General features: G+C 35.9%; 1 protein-coding gene across 1 annotated transcript in view; it reads right to left on the bottom strand.

Annotated features, from left to right (window-relative positions):
• Positions 1 to 17496, bottom strand: part of CCDC148 (coiled-coil domain containing 148) — a 270375-nt gene that overhangs the window by 74504 nt on the left and 178375 nt on the right. Inside the window, exon 12 of the mRNA XM_008072646.2 lies at positions 3955 to 4095. Coding sequence (XP_008070837.1) covers positions 3955 to 4095 — 141 coding nt within the window. The remainder of the gene's footprint in view (positions 1 to 3954; positions 4096 to 17496) is intronic.

Here is a 17496-nt window from a genome sequence, read left to right as displayed (position 1 = left end):
CCCCAGGCCAGTGCTATGTGCAAGCACTAAGTCACATTCACTAGGTTCACAGCATAGTGTTCCAAGTCTAGAAATTAATACACAAACTGGTCTCTGACCAGTAAAATTCATATGGCCCTTAACATAGGCAAGCATAAAAGCTGTCTGTAGAGATGTTCTCACTATCAGGTTACAGTTCACAAGGGAAAGCACAGTTCATAAGGAAAAAGTTGAATAACCCTGATTACTTGATAATTTAAAATTTCTGTGAAACTACAGCCAAAATTAAAAGGCAATAACTAATGGAAGAAAATATTTGTAATCCATATAATTAATCAAAAGAAAAAGTATCAAGAATTTATAAAGAAGTTCTACAGAGAATTTTTTTAAATAGAGAAATAAAATATGAATAAGTAGTTTGCAGAGAAAAAATTGTTCAGTAAACATGAGAAGATTTAAATCTCACAAGTAATCATGCAAATAAAAATTAAAACATTAATGGGAATAAAGCAAGGATGGTTGATGAGTACAAAAATACAGATAGTTGAATTGCATAAGATCTAGTACTTGGTAGCACTATAGGGTGACTATAGTTAGCAATGATTTATTGTATATTTTAAAATAACTAAAAGAGTGAAATTGGTATGTTCCTAACACACACACAAAAAATAATAAATGCCTAAGGTGATAGATACCCCAATTACCTTAATTTAATCATTATACATTATATGCCTGTATTAAAATATCACATGTTCACCATAAATATATACACCTATTATGTACTTATAAATAAAAATAACATTTTTTTAAATTAATGAGGTACTGTTCACATTTATCAGATTGACTTAAGTCATAAAGTTGTAATGTATTATATAGCTGAAAAAGTTGAAAGTGTGCAAGACTTATGACATAGTAATTCTTTTAGGTGTACCCTAGGGAAGAACCTGAACATATGCACCAGTAGATACATGCAAGGTGACTGCTGCAGCACAACTTGTAAGGACAAAACTTGGGACATGTAAATGTCAACCACCGAGAAGAATGGATAAATGCTAGCCTATTTCTACTGTAGAACACTAAAGGGCAATTAAAAGTTATGAACTATGTCTATGTGTATTAACATAGGTATAACTTTTAAACATTCCAGAATGATATGGTATGATAGTGCTCATGAAAAACATCAAAATCACAAATATGTGTTAAAATGCCTTAAAATCTACATATGACCTGGAGAGATAGAAATACAATCATGATGGTGATTACCTCTGAAGAGGTAAGAAGAAAAATGGTACTAAGGCCTCAAAAGAGGATTTCAACTTTATTTGTAATATTCTCTTTTATTTAAAATTTTAAAATAAAAAATGAAAAATGTTAACATTTCTAATACTAGATGGCAGGTATTAATGTGTTTATTATATCAATCTCTACTTTAAAAATATTTTTAAAAGAAAAAGTATTTTTAATATCCTCTATACACCATATAAATAAGTCACCATACTTTTTTTTTTTTCTTGAAGTCTCACTCTGTCCCCCAGGCTGGAGTACAGTGGCATTATCATAGCTCATCGAAGCTTTGACTTCCTTGGCTCAGATGATCCTCCAGCCTCAGCCTCCCTAGTAGCCAGAACTACAGGTGCGTGCCACCACACCCAGCAAATTTTTTGATTTTTTGTGGAGACGAGGTCTTGCTATGTTATCCAGGCCGGTCTTGAACTCCTGGCTCAAGCAATCCTCCTGCCTTGGACTCCCAAAGTGCTGGGATTACAGACTTGAGCCCTGCTCCCAGCCAGGACTTTTCTTATAATGTCCCTCATTATGAAGTATGGAACAGTGAAATAACACCTTGTGTGCATCTAAGTGAAATGCAACCAAACATTAAAAAATACATTCTAGGTATGGAGGCCTTTTCAACATGTACTTTGTTAATGTTCATAGGTATAGATCCAATCTTGCATTCTAAAATGTGGAGAGGATATTTAGTTTCAATTTACACACTTGACTAATGATATTGAGCTTCTCAGTCTTCAACCTTTCAGGTGTAAGTGCTTTCTTGTTTTAAGCTGCACTTAGGTTAACCCTTTGACCATCTTAGCCATTATAATTGCTTAATCATTCCTTCCATTATTGCTTGGTTTTTGTTTGTTTTGTTGTTTATGAGGTCAAATGTCAATGTCAACCCCATGTGTAAGTTCAGAAAGCTCTCTCTGTCTTTCAAAATGCCTTTCTCTCACTTCCAGAAACTTACAGACTGCAGATGACAGCTATAAATGTCCCTTCATCCTCTCCTGTGTACTATGCCAATTCTCCAATTCAAATTTAATTTCTACAATTAAATGCACTTATTATCAGTACAACGAGTTATTTAATTTGTGTATTTTCACCTGTCTTTGTAAATCCCCAGTGAATGGAACAGTAAGGAAATTTCCTTATATGGCATTTAAGTGGACACTATGTATCAACAACTGCCTCAAAATAGAATACTTTTTGTAGTCATACTAATTCATAGTGAGGAAATGCTATGAAGGCCCAGGTAGATGACAAAACTATAAGAATATGCTTTTTCAAATACTGTTTTTTTCATAACATCAAACAATTGGTAAGTTCTCCCACAGAAATGTGTAGTTCACTTACACTATGTGAAACACAATCAATATATATAAGTTTCGGAGGTACATGCAATTATTCCCTTTAACCATCAACTCTCTTGACAGGGACTTGATGAAAACACCCAATTTACTTTCTTAGAAGTAGAAATTAAATTCATTCTTGAATTAAAAATCTAAGCACTATGAATCATCTCTTCTTAGCAGCCAAATTTGTCAAATGATCATATAACTTTTATGTATGTTGTTTCCCACACATGCTGCCTCTACACTAATTTGCTGATTTAAAGTCATAAAACAAGTCACTAACAATGACAACTAAGAATAACAAAACCTTTTAAACACTGACTTATAGCTTAAAAATGCAAAACTCCTTTATCTCCACATATCTATCAACTTAGAAGGAAAAACTTCTAGGCAAGAGCTTCTTTGACCACGTTAGTCACATAGTCCAAAATGTCAACCATGTTCACAAAAAAAGAAAACTTTGCCCACCAACGACCATAAGTTAATCAGTCATTCTTAGCACTGTAAGCAGGTTTTCAAAAGAAAGCCATTCTTTAAACCATTTAAGGTCAAGTCAAAACAGGTATATAGGTCAACATTCTTTCATTATGTTGATCACAAATTAATTGCCTTTGGGCGAATTATTTCTACAGAAGTCAGCAATTCCATTTAAAAAGTTGGTAATAAATCTGATAAAAATTTTAACAAAAATACTTGTGTTGAAAATTCTACAATTTTTGTGGTAGGAACAAACAAAAATGCCTAAATAAATACCTACCACATATTTTTAAAACAGTCCTTAATTGTATTCTATCTTGTATAGATTATAAGCAATCGTTTGTTTTGGTGAATATTTTTAAGATTGTGAAACAAATGTTTACTCAAAATAGGAATAATTAATTTATATAAGTAAAAGAAAAATAAAACCATCTAACAAATAATTAAGAAACTCTTTAAAGGGCATTTTCATCTTCCATAAATTGCACTATCTCTAGTACAACATATTCTGCCAACAAGGACATTTTTGGCAATCATTTGCCACAATGGCCATCAGCCAATACGCTATCCTAGTATCCTCCAGGTTTTTACAGTTGTAAAGGGCTTAAAAATAGTCACAAATTTTGTTTGTTTGTTTTTTTTAACTTACAGTATCCCTTCTAATCACAGGTACCTGTGCAGATAAACAAAGCAGATACTCCTCCACAAAAACAAATCTTTGATGCGCAAATAAACTGAAGCAAGATTCCACTAGAGCCTTATGAATATTCTAAGAACTGCCTATGAGAATTCCCTACCAAACTTCAAGACCAATTAAAACTCAATCAGGCCATTAAACATTCATTCACACTGACAACAGATCTTATACTTGTTTTTTCTTCTCCTCTCTTTGCAACAATTCCTTCTTTTTCCACATTTTCTCTTTCTCCTTTTGCTTTTCTCTTCTTCTGGCAGAAATTTCCATTTCCAGTCTTGCCACCTCTTCCTGTTGGGCTCGCCACTGAAGAACCTGAAATAAATAGAAAAACTTCATTCCAATACCTACGCATACTCAAGTGATTTCACTGGTCATCCTGAGATTAAGTTCTGTACCAAGCAGATGTCAGATTTTGTCCAAATTAAATTCTATGTGCACATGAATGTGTGATATGTGTGTGCAAGATGTGTGTGTGTATAAGTGTTAAAAAAAAAAAAAAGCAACTTTAAAATCACTTCATTCAGAGATTCTTCACCTGGATTTATGGAGTAAGGTCCTAAAGAGTCTGTGATTTGTCTTCAAAGAATCTGTGAATTCCCATACATAAGCAAACATTTTGGTGTTTTTGCACAAGTATTTTTCTGGAAAATAGGTTAAACAACTGTAAAAAATTCTCAAATGGTCCTAAGGCACTAAAAAGTTTAAAACCTTGTAGATCAAACAACCCCATTATAAAATGGGCAAAAGATATGAACAGACACTTCACAAAGGAAGACATCCGGGCAGCCAACAGACACATGAAGAAATGTTCAACCTCACTAATCGTCAGGGAGAAGCAAATCAAAACCACATTGAGATACCACCTAACTCCAGTCAGAATGGCAATTATCAACAGCTCAAAAAATAACAACTGCTGGAGAGGGTGTGGTGAAAAGGGAACACTTCTACACTGTTGGTGGGAGTGTAAACTAGTGCAACCTCTGTGGAAAGCAGTGTGGCGATTCCTAAAAGTTCTAAATATCAACCTCCCATATGACCCTGCAATCCCCCTACTGGGAATATATCTTGAAGAACTCAAATCACTCTATAAAAAAGATACCTGCACACGTATGTTTATCGCAGCATTGTTCACAATAGCAAAAACCTGGAAACAACCATGCTGCCCATCAAAAGAGGACTGGATTTTAAAAATGTGGTACATATACACGATGGAATACTACGTAGCCATAAAAAAGAACAAAATCATAAATTTCACAGCAACCTGGATGGAACTAGAGTCTATAATACTGAGTGACCTCTCACAGAGACAAAGATCCGAGTATCACATGTTCTCACTCATATAATGGACCTTGAACATCCAATGTAATACTATAAGAAAATGACTGACAGTACTGGGAAACTATGGGTGGGGGAGATGGGATTAACAGTAGCAAATATCTGTCTGGGGATGGGGAAACACCTCTTATCAACAGGGTGCCTGAATGAAACGTAATTGTACACCTAACCCTTAACTGTACCCCACAACATCATAATGAAAAATATTGATTAAAAAAAGTTTAAAACCACTGGGATACTTCAGTTCTTATTTGACAACATGAAAAATTTTTCTGAATTAAGATGAAAAAGCATTTTTATTTATTTATTTATTTTTATTTTAAAGATGTGGGGTACAATTCAGAGTTAGGTATACAAACATTGATTATGCAGGTACCCTTGTTGATGAGGTATGCCCTTCCCTCCCCTAGCAGTTTAAGATGAAAAAGCATTTTAAGACATTTAAGATAACTTTCTGGGTATAGATATGTGTTATTGGCAGAAGCATACTTGGGACATCTTTTCTTTTTTTTTTTTTTTTGTAGTTGGAGTCTCACTCTGTCACCCAGACTGGAGTGCAGTGGCCGCTCCCGGCCACCGCAGCCTCGACCTGCTGGGCTCCGGTGATCCTTTCGCCTCAGCCTTCCGAGTAGCCGGAATTACAGGCATGTGCTACCACTCCCGGCTAATTTTTTGATTTTATTGTAGAGATGAGGTCTCACCTGCCCAGGTGGGTCTCAAACCCGCGGGCTCAGGCAATCCACTCACCCAAGCCTCCCAAAGGCACGGGATTACAGGCTGAGCCACCAAGCCTGGCTGGGACACCTTTTCTGTTGAGTATTGGGCAATATGTAAATATGAATCACAATATAAAATGTGTATAGCCTTTGACTCACAACCCTACTACCTGAAAATTATCCAAAGAAGTCAATCAACTAGTGCACAAAATTGTACCCACAGGAACATTCATTTCAGTGCTGCTTAAAACAGGAAAAATGGAAAAAGTCTACAAGTCTGGCAGTAGAAGATGGCTTAAATCAATTATGGTACCTTCATACAATGACTGCCATTGAAAAAGAATACTATATCTCCATATTCACTGACATAGAAATACCCACAGCATATTATTGGATGCAAAAAAGCAAATGCAAAACCACATTTATAGTATGATATCATTAATATAAAATATCAACTATGTATGTATGCATACAAAGAGATTTGGAAGGGAGTTTACCAAAATAATGACATTGATTATCTCTGAATAGTATTATTTCACAAGATTTAAAAAATGTATCCTTTAAATCTTTCTGTGCGAAATGACATTTTTTCAATAAATATGCATTATCCTTGTAAGCAGGAAACCGATGAAACTAACAAAATAAAAACAAATACCTGATTCATATACATATCTGGCTGAGGAAGTAATAGAGATACAAAGTTTGCCAAATTCTTTTTATAAAAGGAAAAAGAGGTAATATCCCCAATTAAATACCTCATTTCTTACACATTTGATGTAAGCATCATTCATTACTGGTAAGATTTAAAATGAAAATTAAGTAAATAAAATAATGTCCTACAAATAAAATTAATGAAAGTGACTCTATTTAAGCTCTGTTTGCAAAAAATTTTCTTTTCTAAAAACATATTTTGCTCTGTTTATCAAAATAACTGAGGACATTCCTACTTCTGGCTTGCAAACACAGTTCAATTTACTCCATGAGCTGCTTATCAGGGCCACCATATTCACCATCTTCTTTGGAACTCCATTCCTAGAATAGTTTATGTGTGCCTTCTGCCCTAACCTGTTTCCAACCTTTCCTTTCTATAATTTATCTTCCATCTGTAACTTGCCACAGTTAAAATGAAGTTCCTGTCAAGTGTTGCCAGTGATCTCCCTCCAAATACCCTAAGGATATTGTCTAGTCTCTATTCTTTGACCTCATGATGGTAGCTGCCCTGTTGAATACCTCTTCCTTCCCAGGCCATGACACTGCTCTCCCCGGCTGCTCCACCAGCAGATACAGCTCTCTTCTTTATTCCTGCTTCCATGCCTCCCTTGTACGCCCAGTTCTACATTATTCTCTATTTCACCTCCAGTCTCTCACTCTATGAGTTTATTTGTTGTGCTCATACTCTTCTAGGAGTTAATCACTTCTGTGTGTCTGACTACAAAATTTACATTATCAGCTATCATTTTGTTTGCAATCCAATCCTATATCAATAAATTCTTAAAGACCTAGCTATTTGTATGCACATTTAAAATGTGACATTTCCAAAATAACTCAACATATTTATTTTTGACACAGCTTCAGTGCAACTGCCTCTCCTTTTCAAACACCCTGGTTTGGTTTGTGGAGTCACAAGTCATCCTACCGTTTGGATTTTTTTTTTAATTACTATGTACACTAACAGCATGACTGTTTCTTTACATTTTACATCTGACTTGGAAGATCATACATTTCTTAAGCTCATATGAGCTCTTATTTATGAAAAATCAATTTTCAAACCATTGTGCTTGTGTTCACTCAAAGTCTTTTTGCCAAATGTATTTAGAACAAGATCAAAAAGTTCACAGTGTTGATGTCAATTAATCAATATATAATATAAATAATGTAGTTTTCTCATTACCTACCAACACCCCACTTTAACCTAGCTGGTATGTGACCTCAAGGTAGCTTTGCTCTCCCTTATGTGTTCTTTGTTCTCCCTAGCTAGTATGTGTTCTCCCTTATGTGGCGATTCCTATTCTTACTTTCATGGAACAATTTAAACTAGTCCCCCACCTGAAATCCCCTCAGATTCCCCCTACTTCATAACATGCTCATGGCCTCCATCTTCCATGAAACATTTTATAGCTCATGCTCATCTCCCTTCTCTTATTTCACCTACCATACCATAACAGTTCTCTAAATATCTCAAACATATTATCTGTTTCCACTTAGAGCATGGTCCATGCATTTGCTTTTCCCTTAGACTGTCTAGCAGAATACTGGTACATCATGGGTGCTCAATAATTAACTTTTATTTAATTCATCAAAATAAATATTTTAAATGAAACCTAATAAATAAGAAAAAATGTTAGTATTAGTATATACCATTTTATAATACCTGCTGAAATAATGGATCCTGCTTAATGATTATCAATCATCGGCTAAAAACTTCTCATTAATAGTCAATAGGAAACGTTATAATGGATGGATCAGGCTGGCAACAACTGAACACACTGAATAAGTTAGCATCAGAGAGAAACAAGCAGACATTTGCCAACTGATGGACACACACAGCATTCTCATGAGCTTTTCTTGCCAAAAAATAAAATGGAGTCTGATCAAATCTCTAGACATACCTATCAGGTTACAGGCGATTCAGCAAAGAAATATATTATACAACAGTTTATGGGGATGCAATCAGTAACATTAAAAATTGAGAAAATGTAAAAGACTTTAACAATTGCCGGGCTCAGTGGCTCAGCCTGTAATCCTGCGCCTTTGGGAGGCTGAGGTGAGTGGATTGCCTGAGCCCGCGGGTTCGAGATCCACCTGGCCAACTTGGCGAGACCCACCTGGGCAATTTGGCGAGACCTCATCTCTACAATAAATCAAAAACTAGCGCACGCCTGTAGTTCCAGCTACTTGGAAGGCTGAAGTGGAAGGATCGCCGGAGCCCAGCAGGTCGAGGCTGCGGTGGCCGGGAGCGGCCCCTGCACTCCAGTCTGGGCGACAGAGTGAGACTCCAACTCAAAAAGAAGAAGAAAAAAAAAGACTTTAACAAATTATAAGAAAAAAGAGGGAAAGACAGTTATGAATTGAAAGAGATTTAAGAGATATAACAACTAAATGCAATATTTGGATTATATTTGGATTCTGATTTGAATGAACCAATGTAAAAAATTGTGAGATAGCTAGAGCTATTTCAACACCGATTTGTTAGTTGATGCTATTAAGGAAATATTGTCAAAGTTTTTAGGTATAGTAATAGTGTGGTTGTGCCCTTTTAAGAGTTATTTTAATTTTATAGATATACGCTTAAATACCAACAAATACAATGATATGATATCTGGGATTCTTACTATTTTTTTTTTTTTTTGAGTTGGAGTCTCACTCTGTTGCCCAGACTGGAGTGCAGTGGCCGCTCCCGGCCACCGCAGCCTCGACCTGCTGGACTCCGGCGATCCTTCCACCTCAGCCTTCCAAGTAGCCGGAATTACAGGCGCACGCTACCACGCCCGGCTGATTTTTTTATTTATTGTAGAGATGAGGTCTCGCTGCCCAGGCGGGTCTCGAACCCGCGGGCTCAGGCAATCCACTCACCTCAGCCTCCCAAAGGTGCGGGGATTACAGGCTGAGCCACCGAGCCCGGCTTCTCACTATTTTTCAAGGGGTATGGGAGGGTAGGCAAGAGTATAGTTTTTTAAAAATTTGACTAATGAATTGATAATTGTTGAAGTTAAGTGATGATAGATTGTTCAAAATTTTCCACACTAAAAAATGTATGAAAAAACAAAAACCATAAAATGTAATGTATACCCCAAGATATTTATATAATAAAATACTATAATCCCATATTTCTGAGGAAATAGGAAGGAAGATTTGCAATGCATCAAATTAGTGTAAAGAAAAATAACATATAATCAGCCTTTCTGAGTATCGAGACTATTTCTATAAATTTCAGTGGAAGTAAGTTTAGGTTTTGGAACTACTCATCTGTGATTTTAGACTAACTGAGGGGAACTATCATTGAATTAACAATTGCATATATGATATCATATGATTTAAAAAATTAAAATCATAAACAAAGATCTATAACTAGTGAAGATTTCGTTTTCTGAAGGCAAGCATAGCAAGAAAACAACCAGAGCAATCAAACTGGGGCAAGCATTTTACTTACCAGTTTACTTAGTTTACCATTTCCTGTCATTTGCAAGTCTAACTGATGTTTCTGTTATCCAAAAAAGATGAAAAAATTTTGTTAACTTTTAAAAAGGGATGTACATACCAGAAAACCTTAAAATAACCACAAGTTCAACAATCAAGAGCCAAGGGTTTGTAGGTCTCAGATTACATATGGAAAAAAAAAGTGCTGAAAAGACCCTAGAGAAAGGCATCAGCCTTCAGAAACTAAATTGCTTCCACTTGATATTGGAATCATGGGAATGGTTAGGGACCCATAGAAGTTTACCTGAAGTAAATAATTCACAGTATCTTTTCTAATTATAATGGTACAAAAAATAATAAAGGAGAGAAGGTTGTGGGAAGATAGAGTTGTGAGATCTTGATAATGAGAAACAGGCCCAGCAGCAATTGGTTTCTAAGCAATAAGGTAAAATAGCTTTTCAGAATGCACAATGGATAAGGTGAAGAATCTGGTGGGAAAGAGGTATCATTGAAAAAATTCTTATCCAATGGATCCTCACAGAGAAAGCAGAGGGTTTTGGATGGCTCCCATGTGGAGAGAATGACAAACAATTACGATATTTTTGAGATGCCTAAGAATAAGAAAACTGGCGGGTGGGCAAAGGAATCAATATTAGCACAATAGGCCAAAGCACAGAAGACTTCTGAGTGAACAGTGAGCAAAAGGAAGAATAGCACAGAAGAACACTTTAGCAGTTTTATTTTAAAGGGGTTGCTAATTATATAGCTTTAAACAGAGCATGTGGATATAACCATGTAAAAATAATAACCACAAAAAACACTACCACAGTGGCAGTCAGGAGCGCATTATAAAAAAAGCATTATTTAGATTACTAACTACAGGGCATTTTTTCAGGTCTTTAGTTAATACTTTGTTTAATATTCTTGCCAAGGGTACAAACTTTGAATGAGACCTTAATCTGACAGAGGACAAATGGCATTTAAGATATATGCTCCTCTACTGCTAATAATGAATTAAGTTGAAAATGAAAATAGTTAGTAGTATTAAATACGCTCCTTGCTCTTAATGCAAATTAAAGTGGTCCAAGTGAAATAATAAACACATATATGCTCAGAAAAAACAAAGTAGTGGATAAACAAAAAAATGGAAACTTCAAAGGTAATAATTGGAATTAACATCAAGGAAACAATATTAACACAATTTTACATCAAAGTTGAGAGTTATGAAAACGTATTATTATGAGTACCAGTATGGCCAAAGGAAATTAATACAGAACATCTGCTTTTCTAGTTCCATATCTGCCACTAACAACAATATTGCTACTTTGGGTAAATGGCCCACCTAGTTCTTTTCATGTGTTAGAGGGAAGGACTGGATCAAGTGGCCTGTATGGTTCCGTTAAGTTCTATTATTCTGATTTTATTTTATATTTTGCTTATGTATAGAGATCACATATGTGACATGTTCTGCAATTTTCTTCTACAGAAGGGCTAATTGTAATGAGAAACATCAGTATTTTATGGACCTTTTAAATAACAGACAATTAAACATTAATATTATATTCTATTGACCATATTTATGGAAATACTGTGTGATGTGGTTATTTTATACGAGAAATCAAAAGAAAAGTAGCATCTGATCAGTGCCCACAACTGACAATAATAAAATATTTAAAACTGCCACTTATGAGAGCTTATTGTGACTGGCATACTCTTTATTAAGGTGTTAAGCACGATGTGGTATAATCCTTGAAACAAGGAAGCCTGTCTCCTTCACCTGTCATCTGCCTAACTTCTACTTATCCTCCGAAGTCTCAGCTTAGATATCATTTGCTCCAGGAAGTCTTCCCTAACCCACCATGTCCTGGTCAGATGCCTCTTCTCTACTTCCCAGCACCTTGTTTGTCTTCTATTGCAGCGTGCATCAAACCATTTGGAATGGCCTGTACACACTTCTTACTGGCAGAGACCAAATTTGCCTTATTCATAAACTGTGTCTGCAGAGGTTAGCACAGCATTTGGTACTTAGTAAGGATTCAATAAGTATGTGTTGGGTATGTGCATGCATAATCCTCTGAGGCTATGCTTGGAAGTTAGGTTGACACTATTTTCCCCAAAATAGTGGCCCTCGAATTGGTTTTTGGAAAAAAGTTTCCCACCAGACATGCAACCGTATTTGGATTCTTCCACCAACTCCTGATCCTTGCTTTCCCCCCATTTTAGCTGTTTCAGTGTTTCCTAAGCTTTACTTGTGTTTGTCTGATGGGGAAAATACTCAGTAGCCTCGTCAAGATTTTCAACACCTAATTCGTACTTCTATCAAGATTAGACGACATGTGTAAAAAGTAGCGAGCAAATCCCTCTCTCTGTCTTCTCCCTAAATGTCACTATAAGTTTCTAAATTTAGTTCAGCTGAGTAAACTTCACATTTTCATTTTATTAAATCTTTAACAGTCTGATAGCTTCATTACATTTTTTCCAAATGTCCACCGTTTTTCAATATTACCTACCTAAGCTTTTTCATCTTATGTGTTTCGTTTATGTGTTCCATCATGAAATACAGTACCTGTGATTTTGCATACATTATTAAAGCTTTCTATTCTCCACTTGACATTTTTGCTTAGCAAAAAAAATTGTTTTTCCTCTTGGTTTCACAATTGTCCCTTGGTTTCTTGGGTAACTTCATAAGTGCATTTTTTTTATCTCCTCTCTTTGATAACTGCTTTTCATTTTCTGTGGCTTTTTATTAGTCTTTCTCAGAATCTCAAAGATAATGCACTATTATTATCTTGACTGTTCCATGTCCTTTACTTTTCAAATAAAATCTTGCAATGTTTCATCTAATTGGGTCCTGGAGGGTCTAACCTTAGAGTAAAACAAAACTTTTAGAGGAAGAAACAAACTAAATGCCAATAAGCAGAAAATTATCAACAGCTATTTTTTCCTAAGCAGAAAAATTTACAAACCTATCAGTCAATTTTATTTATGACGCTCACAAAGTCATATTGTATAATAGAAAGATCAGAAAACAGGACTAAAAGTCAGGAACTCTCTTGTTGGCTGGGAGATCTTGGGAAATCACTTCCCAGTTTTGGGTCTCAAATCACCTTCTAAAAATTAAGAAGACTAGATCAGTGTTTTTCAAACAATTCACTGATGGATCATGAAATAAATTTTGTAGATAGAAACTAGCTTATTTTTTATGCAATAAAGTAGAACAGAAAATAACAGAGAGATTATGCCAATATATTAACACTGTTTCAAGAAATTTTTGTTTCCATTTTGTGTGTGTTTGTGTGAGAAGTAAAATATATTTCTCATTGTAGGTCACAGTCAAGGAAGCTTGAAAAACATACCAGAAAATTTCCTTTAATCCCTCCCAATATTAAGATGCTATGGCTCTATGACATAAGCACACCATCATTGGGCCACAGTCCCTATTCTTTCTGCAATCAACTCAGAAGCACAGTATAGATAAGGGAATCCAAGTTTTGAAACCATAAACCAGAATTTGAGTCCTACCTCTGTGGCTTATTAATGGTGTCCCTTGGGCATGTTGTTTAACTACTTAGAACTTCAGACAAATGTAAAGTGAGAGGATAATGACTCATGCTTTACATACTTGCTATGCAAACACCATCCATTTGCACAAGCTAGAAACTCAAGAATGATCCTGACACTGCCTGTCCTTGATACTCCATATATTAGTCTTGATGCCTATACCCCCGACTGTACTTCCCGTTTATCTCTTAGACCCATTCTCTTCTCTCCATCTCCACAACTCCACCTAATCCTGCAAAAGCCTCCCTGTATCCACTGTTGCCCTCTTCTCCCTATTGAGGTGGGAGTAATGATTTTCAAAATGCACATCTGATCACATCTCGTTGCCTACCCACACCCCCAGCTCCTTGCCTAACATCCTTCAATGGTTTCCACTACTCATGTGGTAAAGTCTAAACTCCCAACTATAGACTACAAGGCCCCCAGGGTTTGGCCCAACCTATGCCTGCAGCCTCAATTCTTAACTCCAACCCAATTACCAAACTACCGTCTATTTCAGATGCACCGGCCATCTTACAAATCCCTGAACAGGCCATACTCCCTCCTATTATGTAGATGGTATACATGCTATTTCTTTTACTTGGAATGTCCTTCCCCTTTCCTGCCCCCTACCCCTTTTTCTAATCAATATTTTTTTCTGTCCCAACTTTTAGCTGCAATGTCTGTCAGGGAAGGCTTACACACTACTACATGAGATCAAGTCTCTTAATTATATACGCCCATAATACTGTTTACTTTTTCTTCAAGGTCCTCACCATAGTTTGAAATTACATATTGGCTTGTAATTGCTTGACCAGCACCTGTTTCCCCACTAGACTGTGAACTCCATGAATATAGGAATCATAGCTGATTGGCTGACCAGTATATCTCCAGTGTTTTACATACCACCTGGCACCTGATAGATGCTCAATAAATAGATATGTTTGAATAAATGAGGCAAAAAAGCAAAAGTGAGACACAAAAGCGACTTATGCTCCTGAATTTCAATGTCACAGTGGTTCATTCTGTACATGTATATATTAGATTAATGTTTATACTTTTTTGCCCTTTTACTCAAGACTCTAAAAGTAGTGAATGTCTGGCTGCCATTTCAAGTGGCTTTACAGCTATTTGTTTATTTATTTGGAGACTGCCTTGTTTGAAAGGAAAAAATCTCTCATGGCAGATTTGGACTTGACACTACACATATGACTATTTCCTCTTACTCCACATCCTTTCCTCTTCCTCCTCTACCTCCTTCTTTCCTTTCCACACCTGCACACCCATGCTTATCTCTGTGATAGGCATTTGCCTGGAAAGCTCTCACTCCTGTGCATTGACTCTTCAAGGACAATTCAGTGCCCTTTCCTAATAATTCCATCCAACATTTGTTTATTCCATCTCCGACTTCTGTCCATGAATAGCACTAAATAGTGACACCTCCCAGTTACTCTTTAACTGACTATCTTGCTTTATTTTCATTTCACTTACCGATATATAAATTGCATTACTAATCAATTGATTTATTTTCTTATATGTTTCTCACTAGCCTATAAGCACTGTGATCGCAGGGACTTGTCTTATTTATTTTCTTACCCCACTCTTGGAACAGTGCCTCACCCAAGCCGGTGCTCAATGAATAGTTCTTGGGTGGATGAATAAATATCCCTAACTCAGATTAGCAGTGTTATACTTATCTAGTATCTAAACCTCAGGGCTAGGTGACTACCGTCTAGCATGTCACTGCTGGGATTCCATAATTTCAAGAGGAAACTTGAGCCTGACCAATTTCTTACAGAGACCACACTTCCTTCCATCTCTCCCCTCATCTCCCCTGCCTCTCTGGCCTTTTATCAACAAGGTAGGTTAAAGTCACGAAGGTTTCATATAGCTGGTAGGACCCAAATTCAACTTTGAGCAAGTTTCAAAGGAAGATTTAGCCTGTGAGAAACAGAAAAGTTCAGACTACATTCAAACTTTAGGGTATATACTTTATGAATGGAGGCCTTGAAAAGGAGTGGTTTATAGCTGTCTTCCCCAGTGGAAAGAAGACACTTACTCATTCTCCTTTCTATCTACCACCAAAAGAAACACAATGCCTGGCACACAGTAGTTGCTTATCAAAGGTGTGTTATGCATGTTTATTGCAGCATTATTTACAATAGCAAAAGCATGGAACCAACCATGCTGCCCATTGAAAGAGGACTGGATTCAAAAGATGTGGTACATATACACAATGGAATATTATGCAGAAGGACAAAATTATGAACTTCACAGCAATTTGGATGGACTTAGAGGCTATAATACTAAGTGATCTATCACAGAAACAAAGAACCAAGTATCACGTTTTCACTCATAAGCGGCCCCTGAACAACTATCATAATACTATAAGAAAGAAACTGGCAGTAATGGTAAACTGCCAGGGGAGGGTTGGGTCGGGACTGGCAGTAGTGGGAAACTGCCAGGGGAGGGGGGCACACCGTATCAGCAAGGGTACCTGCATAATGAACATTTGTATACCTAACCCTGAATTGCACCCAACATATTTAAAATTAAAAAACAAATTTTTAAAGGTGTGTTAAATATATTTAGCACTTTATTATTTTATATGAAAAAGTTTGTTTATTAACCATTCACAAGCATACTTCGCTTCCCAACTAAATTATATGTTTCCTATATTCTGAGGACAATATATATGTAATTTTTGTAATCTATAAAATATATCACAATGCTAAATTCATAGAAGATACTCAATAAAACTCATAAAGATATCTGTTATCTTACAAACAGCTCCTTTAAAAGTTGAGACAACTTTCTACTGAGCCCTAAATTTAATTTTAATATCAGGGATTTTCCATAAAGATACCCAACCCCAGAAAAGACTTTCCTTTTGATTCTGCAATTCTGAGCTTTCTTATCTCAGGCTATGGTTAAAAATAAAATACAAATAAAATGTCTGGCAACTTTGCCTAATTAATGCAAGTGAAATGGATTACAGAGAAGAGAAGGAGTTATCTAAAGTCCTTTCCTGTAATTAGGTGGTTATGATATTTAGGGGGGAAGAGAGAAATGTATGTTTTATAATGTAAATAAGCATTAGTGAACTATTCTTAAATGCACATGTTTATATTAACATCACCATATACCTCAAAGTGCTGATTTTTCCCTTAGAGTTATTATTTTAATGAATGGAATCCTCAATAGAACTCCTCATAGATCAGTAACCACTGTAACACTTTTTTTTTTTATGAGAATAAGACCATTTGAAGCTATGAAATGGAGACCACTGCTGAGATGGAAAATTAAGGAAAGTGATTATAGAGGGTGATAAAAGTGATTACAGTTATGGATTTACTAATTTATAAGACCCAAACAGGAAGCCTTCAGTGAGAATACTTTTCCCCCTCAGCTTAGTTCTTTCCAGATATAGCACAGAATCAACAACAGATAATTTAAAGAACTTGGCAGTACTTTTAATCTTTTCACATGAGAAACTTGTTACATCTTACCTATGCAGGGGGCCAAGAAGGGAATTCAAACAGGGATCACAAGAAGATTAACTGGGAAAAATCATTTTTTAAAAAGTGACTTCCATTATCATCAGCAGAGTTCCCATCACTTGAGATGTTATTCAGCAATAAATTTTTCAAACTAGATATAGTGCATACTGATATGTGCATGTTATCTGAACGCCTTCCTCTAAAAAGAACAGCCAGAACATGCGGGGAGGAAAAAGAAGGAATACCTTACCTTCAAGATTAAAAAAAGGGGGGGGAGACAAAGGTAAAATGCAAAATTAAGGGGCCACTATATCCATGCAAAGGAGCTTCACTCAGATTATCCTCAAAATGCTAAATGGCAGGTATACACATTGATTTTCTTACACTCATAAGGTGATAAATCCAGTTATCTTGATTTTTTTCCAAATAGATACTAAAAGGCAGGATATTACAATATGTTCATGAAAATGGGAAATCTAATTCTT

Source organism: Carlito syrichta, unplaced genomic scaffold, assembly GCF_000164805.1.
Source record: "Carlito syrichta isolate Samal-C Ts95f unplaced genomic scaffold, Tarsius_syrichta-2.0.1 Scaffold315373, whole genome shotgun sequence".
In the NCBI taxonomy this organism is placed as follows: domain Eukaryota; kingdom Metazoa; phylum Chordata; class Mammalia; order Primates; family Tarsiidae; genus Carlito; species Carlito syrichta.
This window is presented reverse-complemented; position numbering and strand designations above follow the sequence as displayed.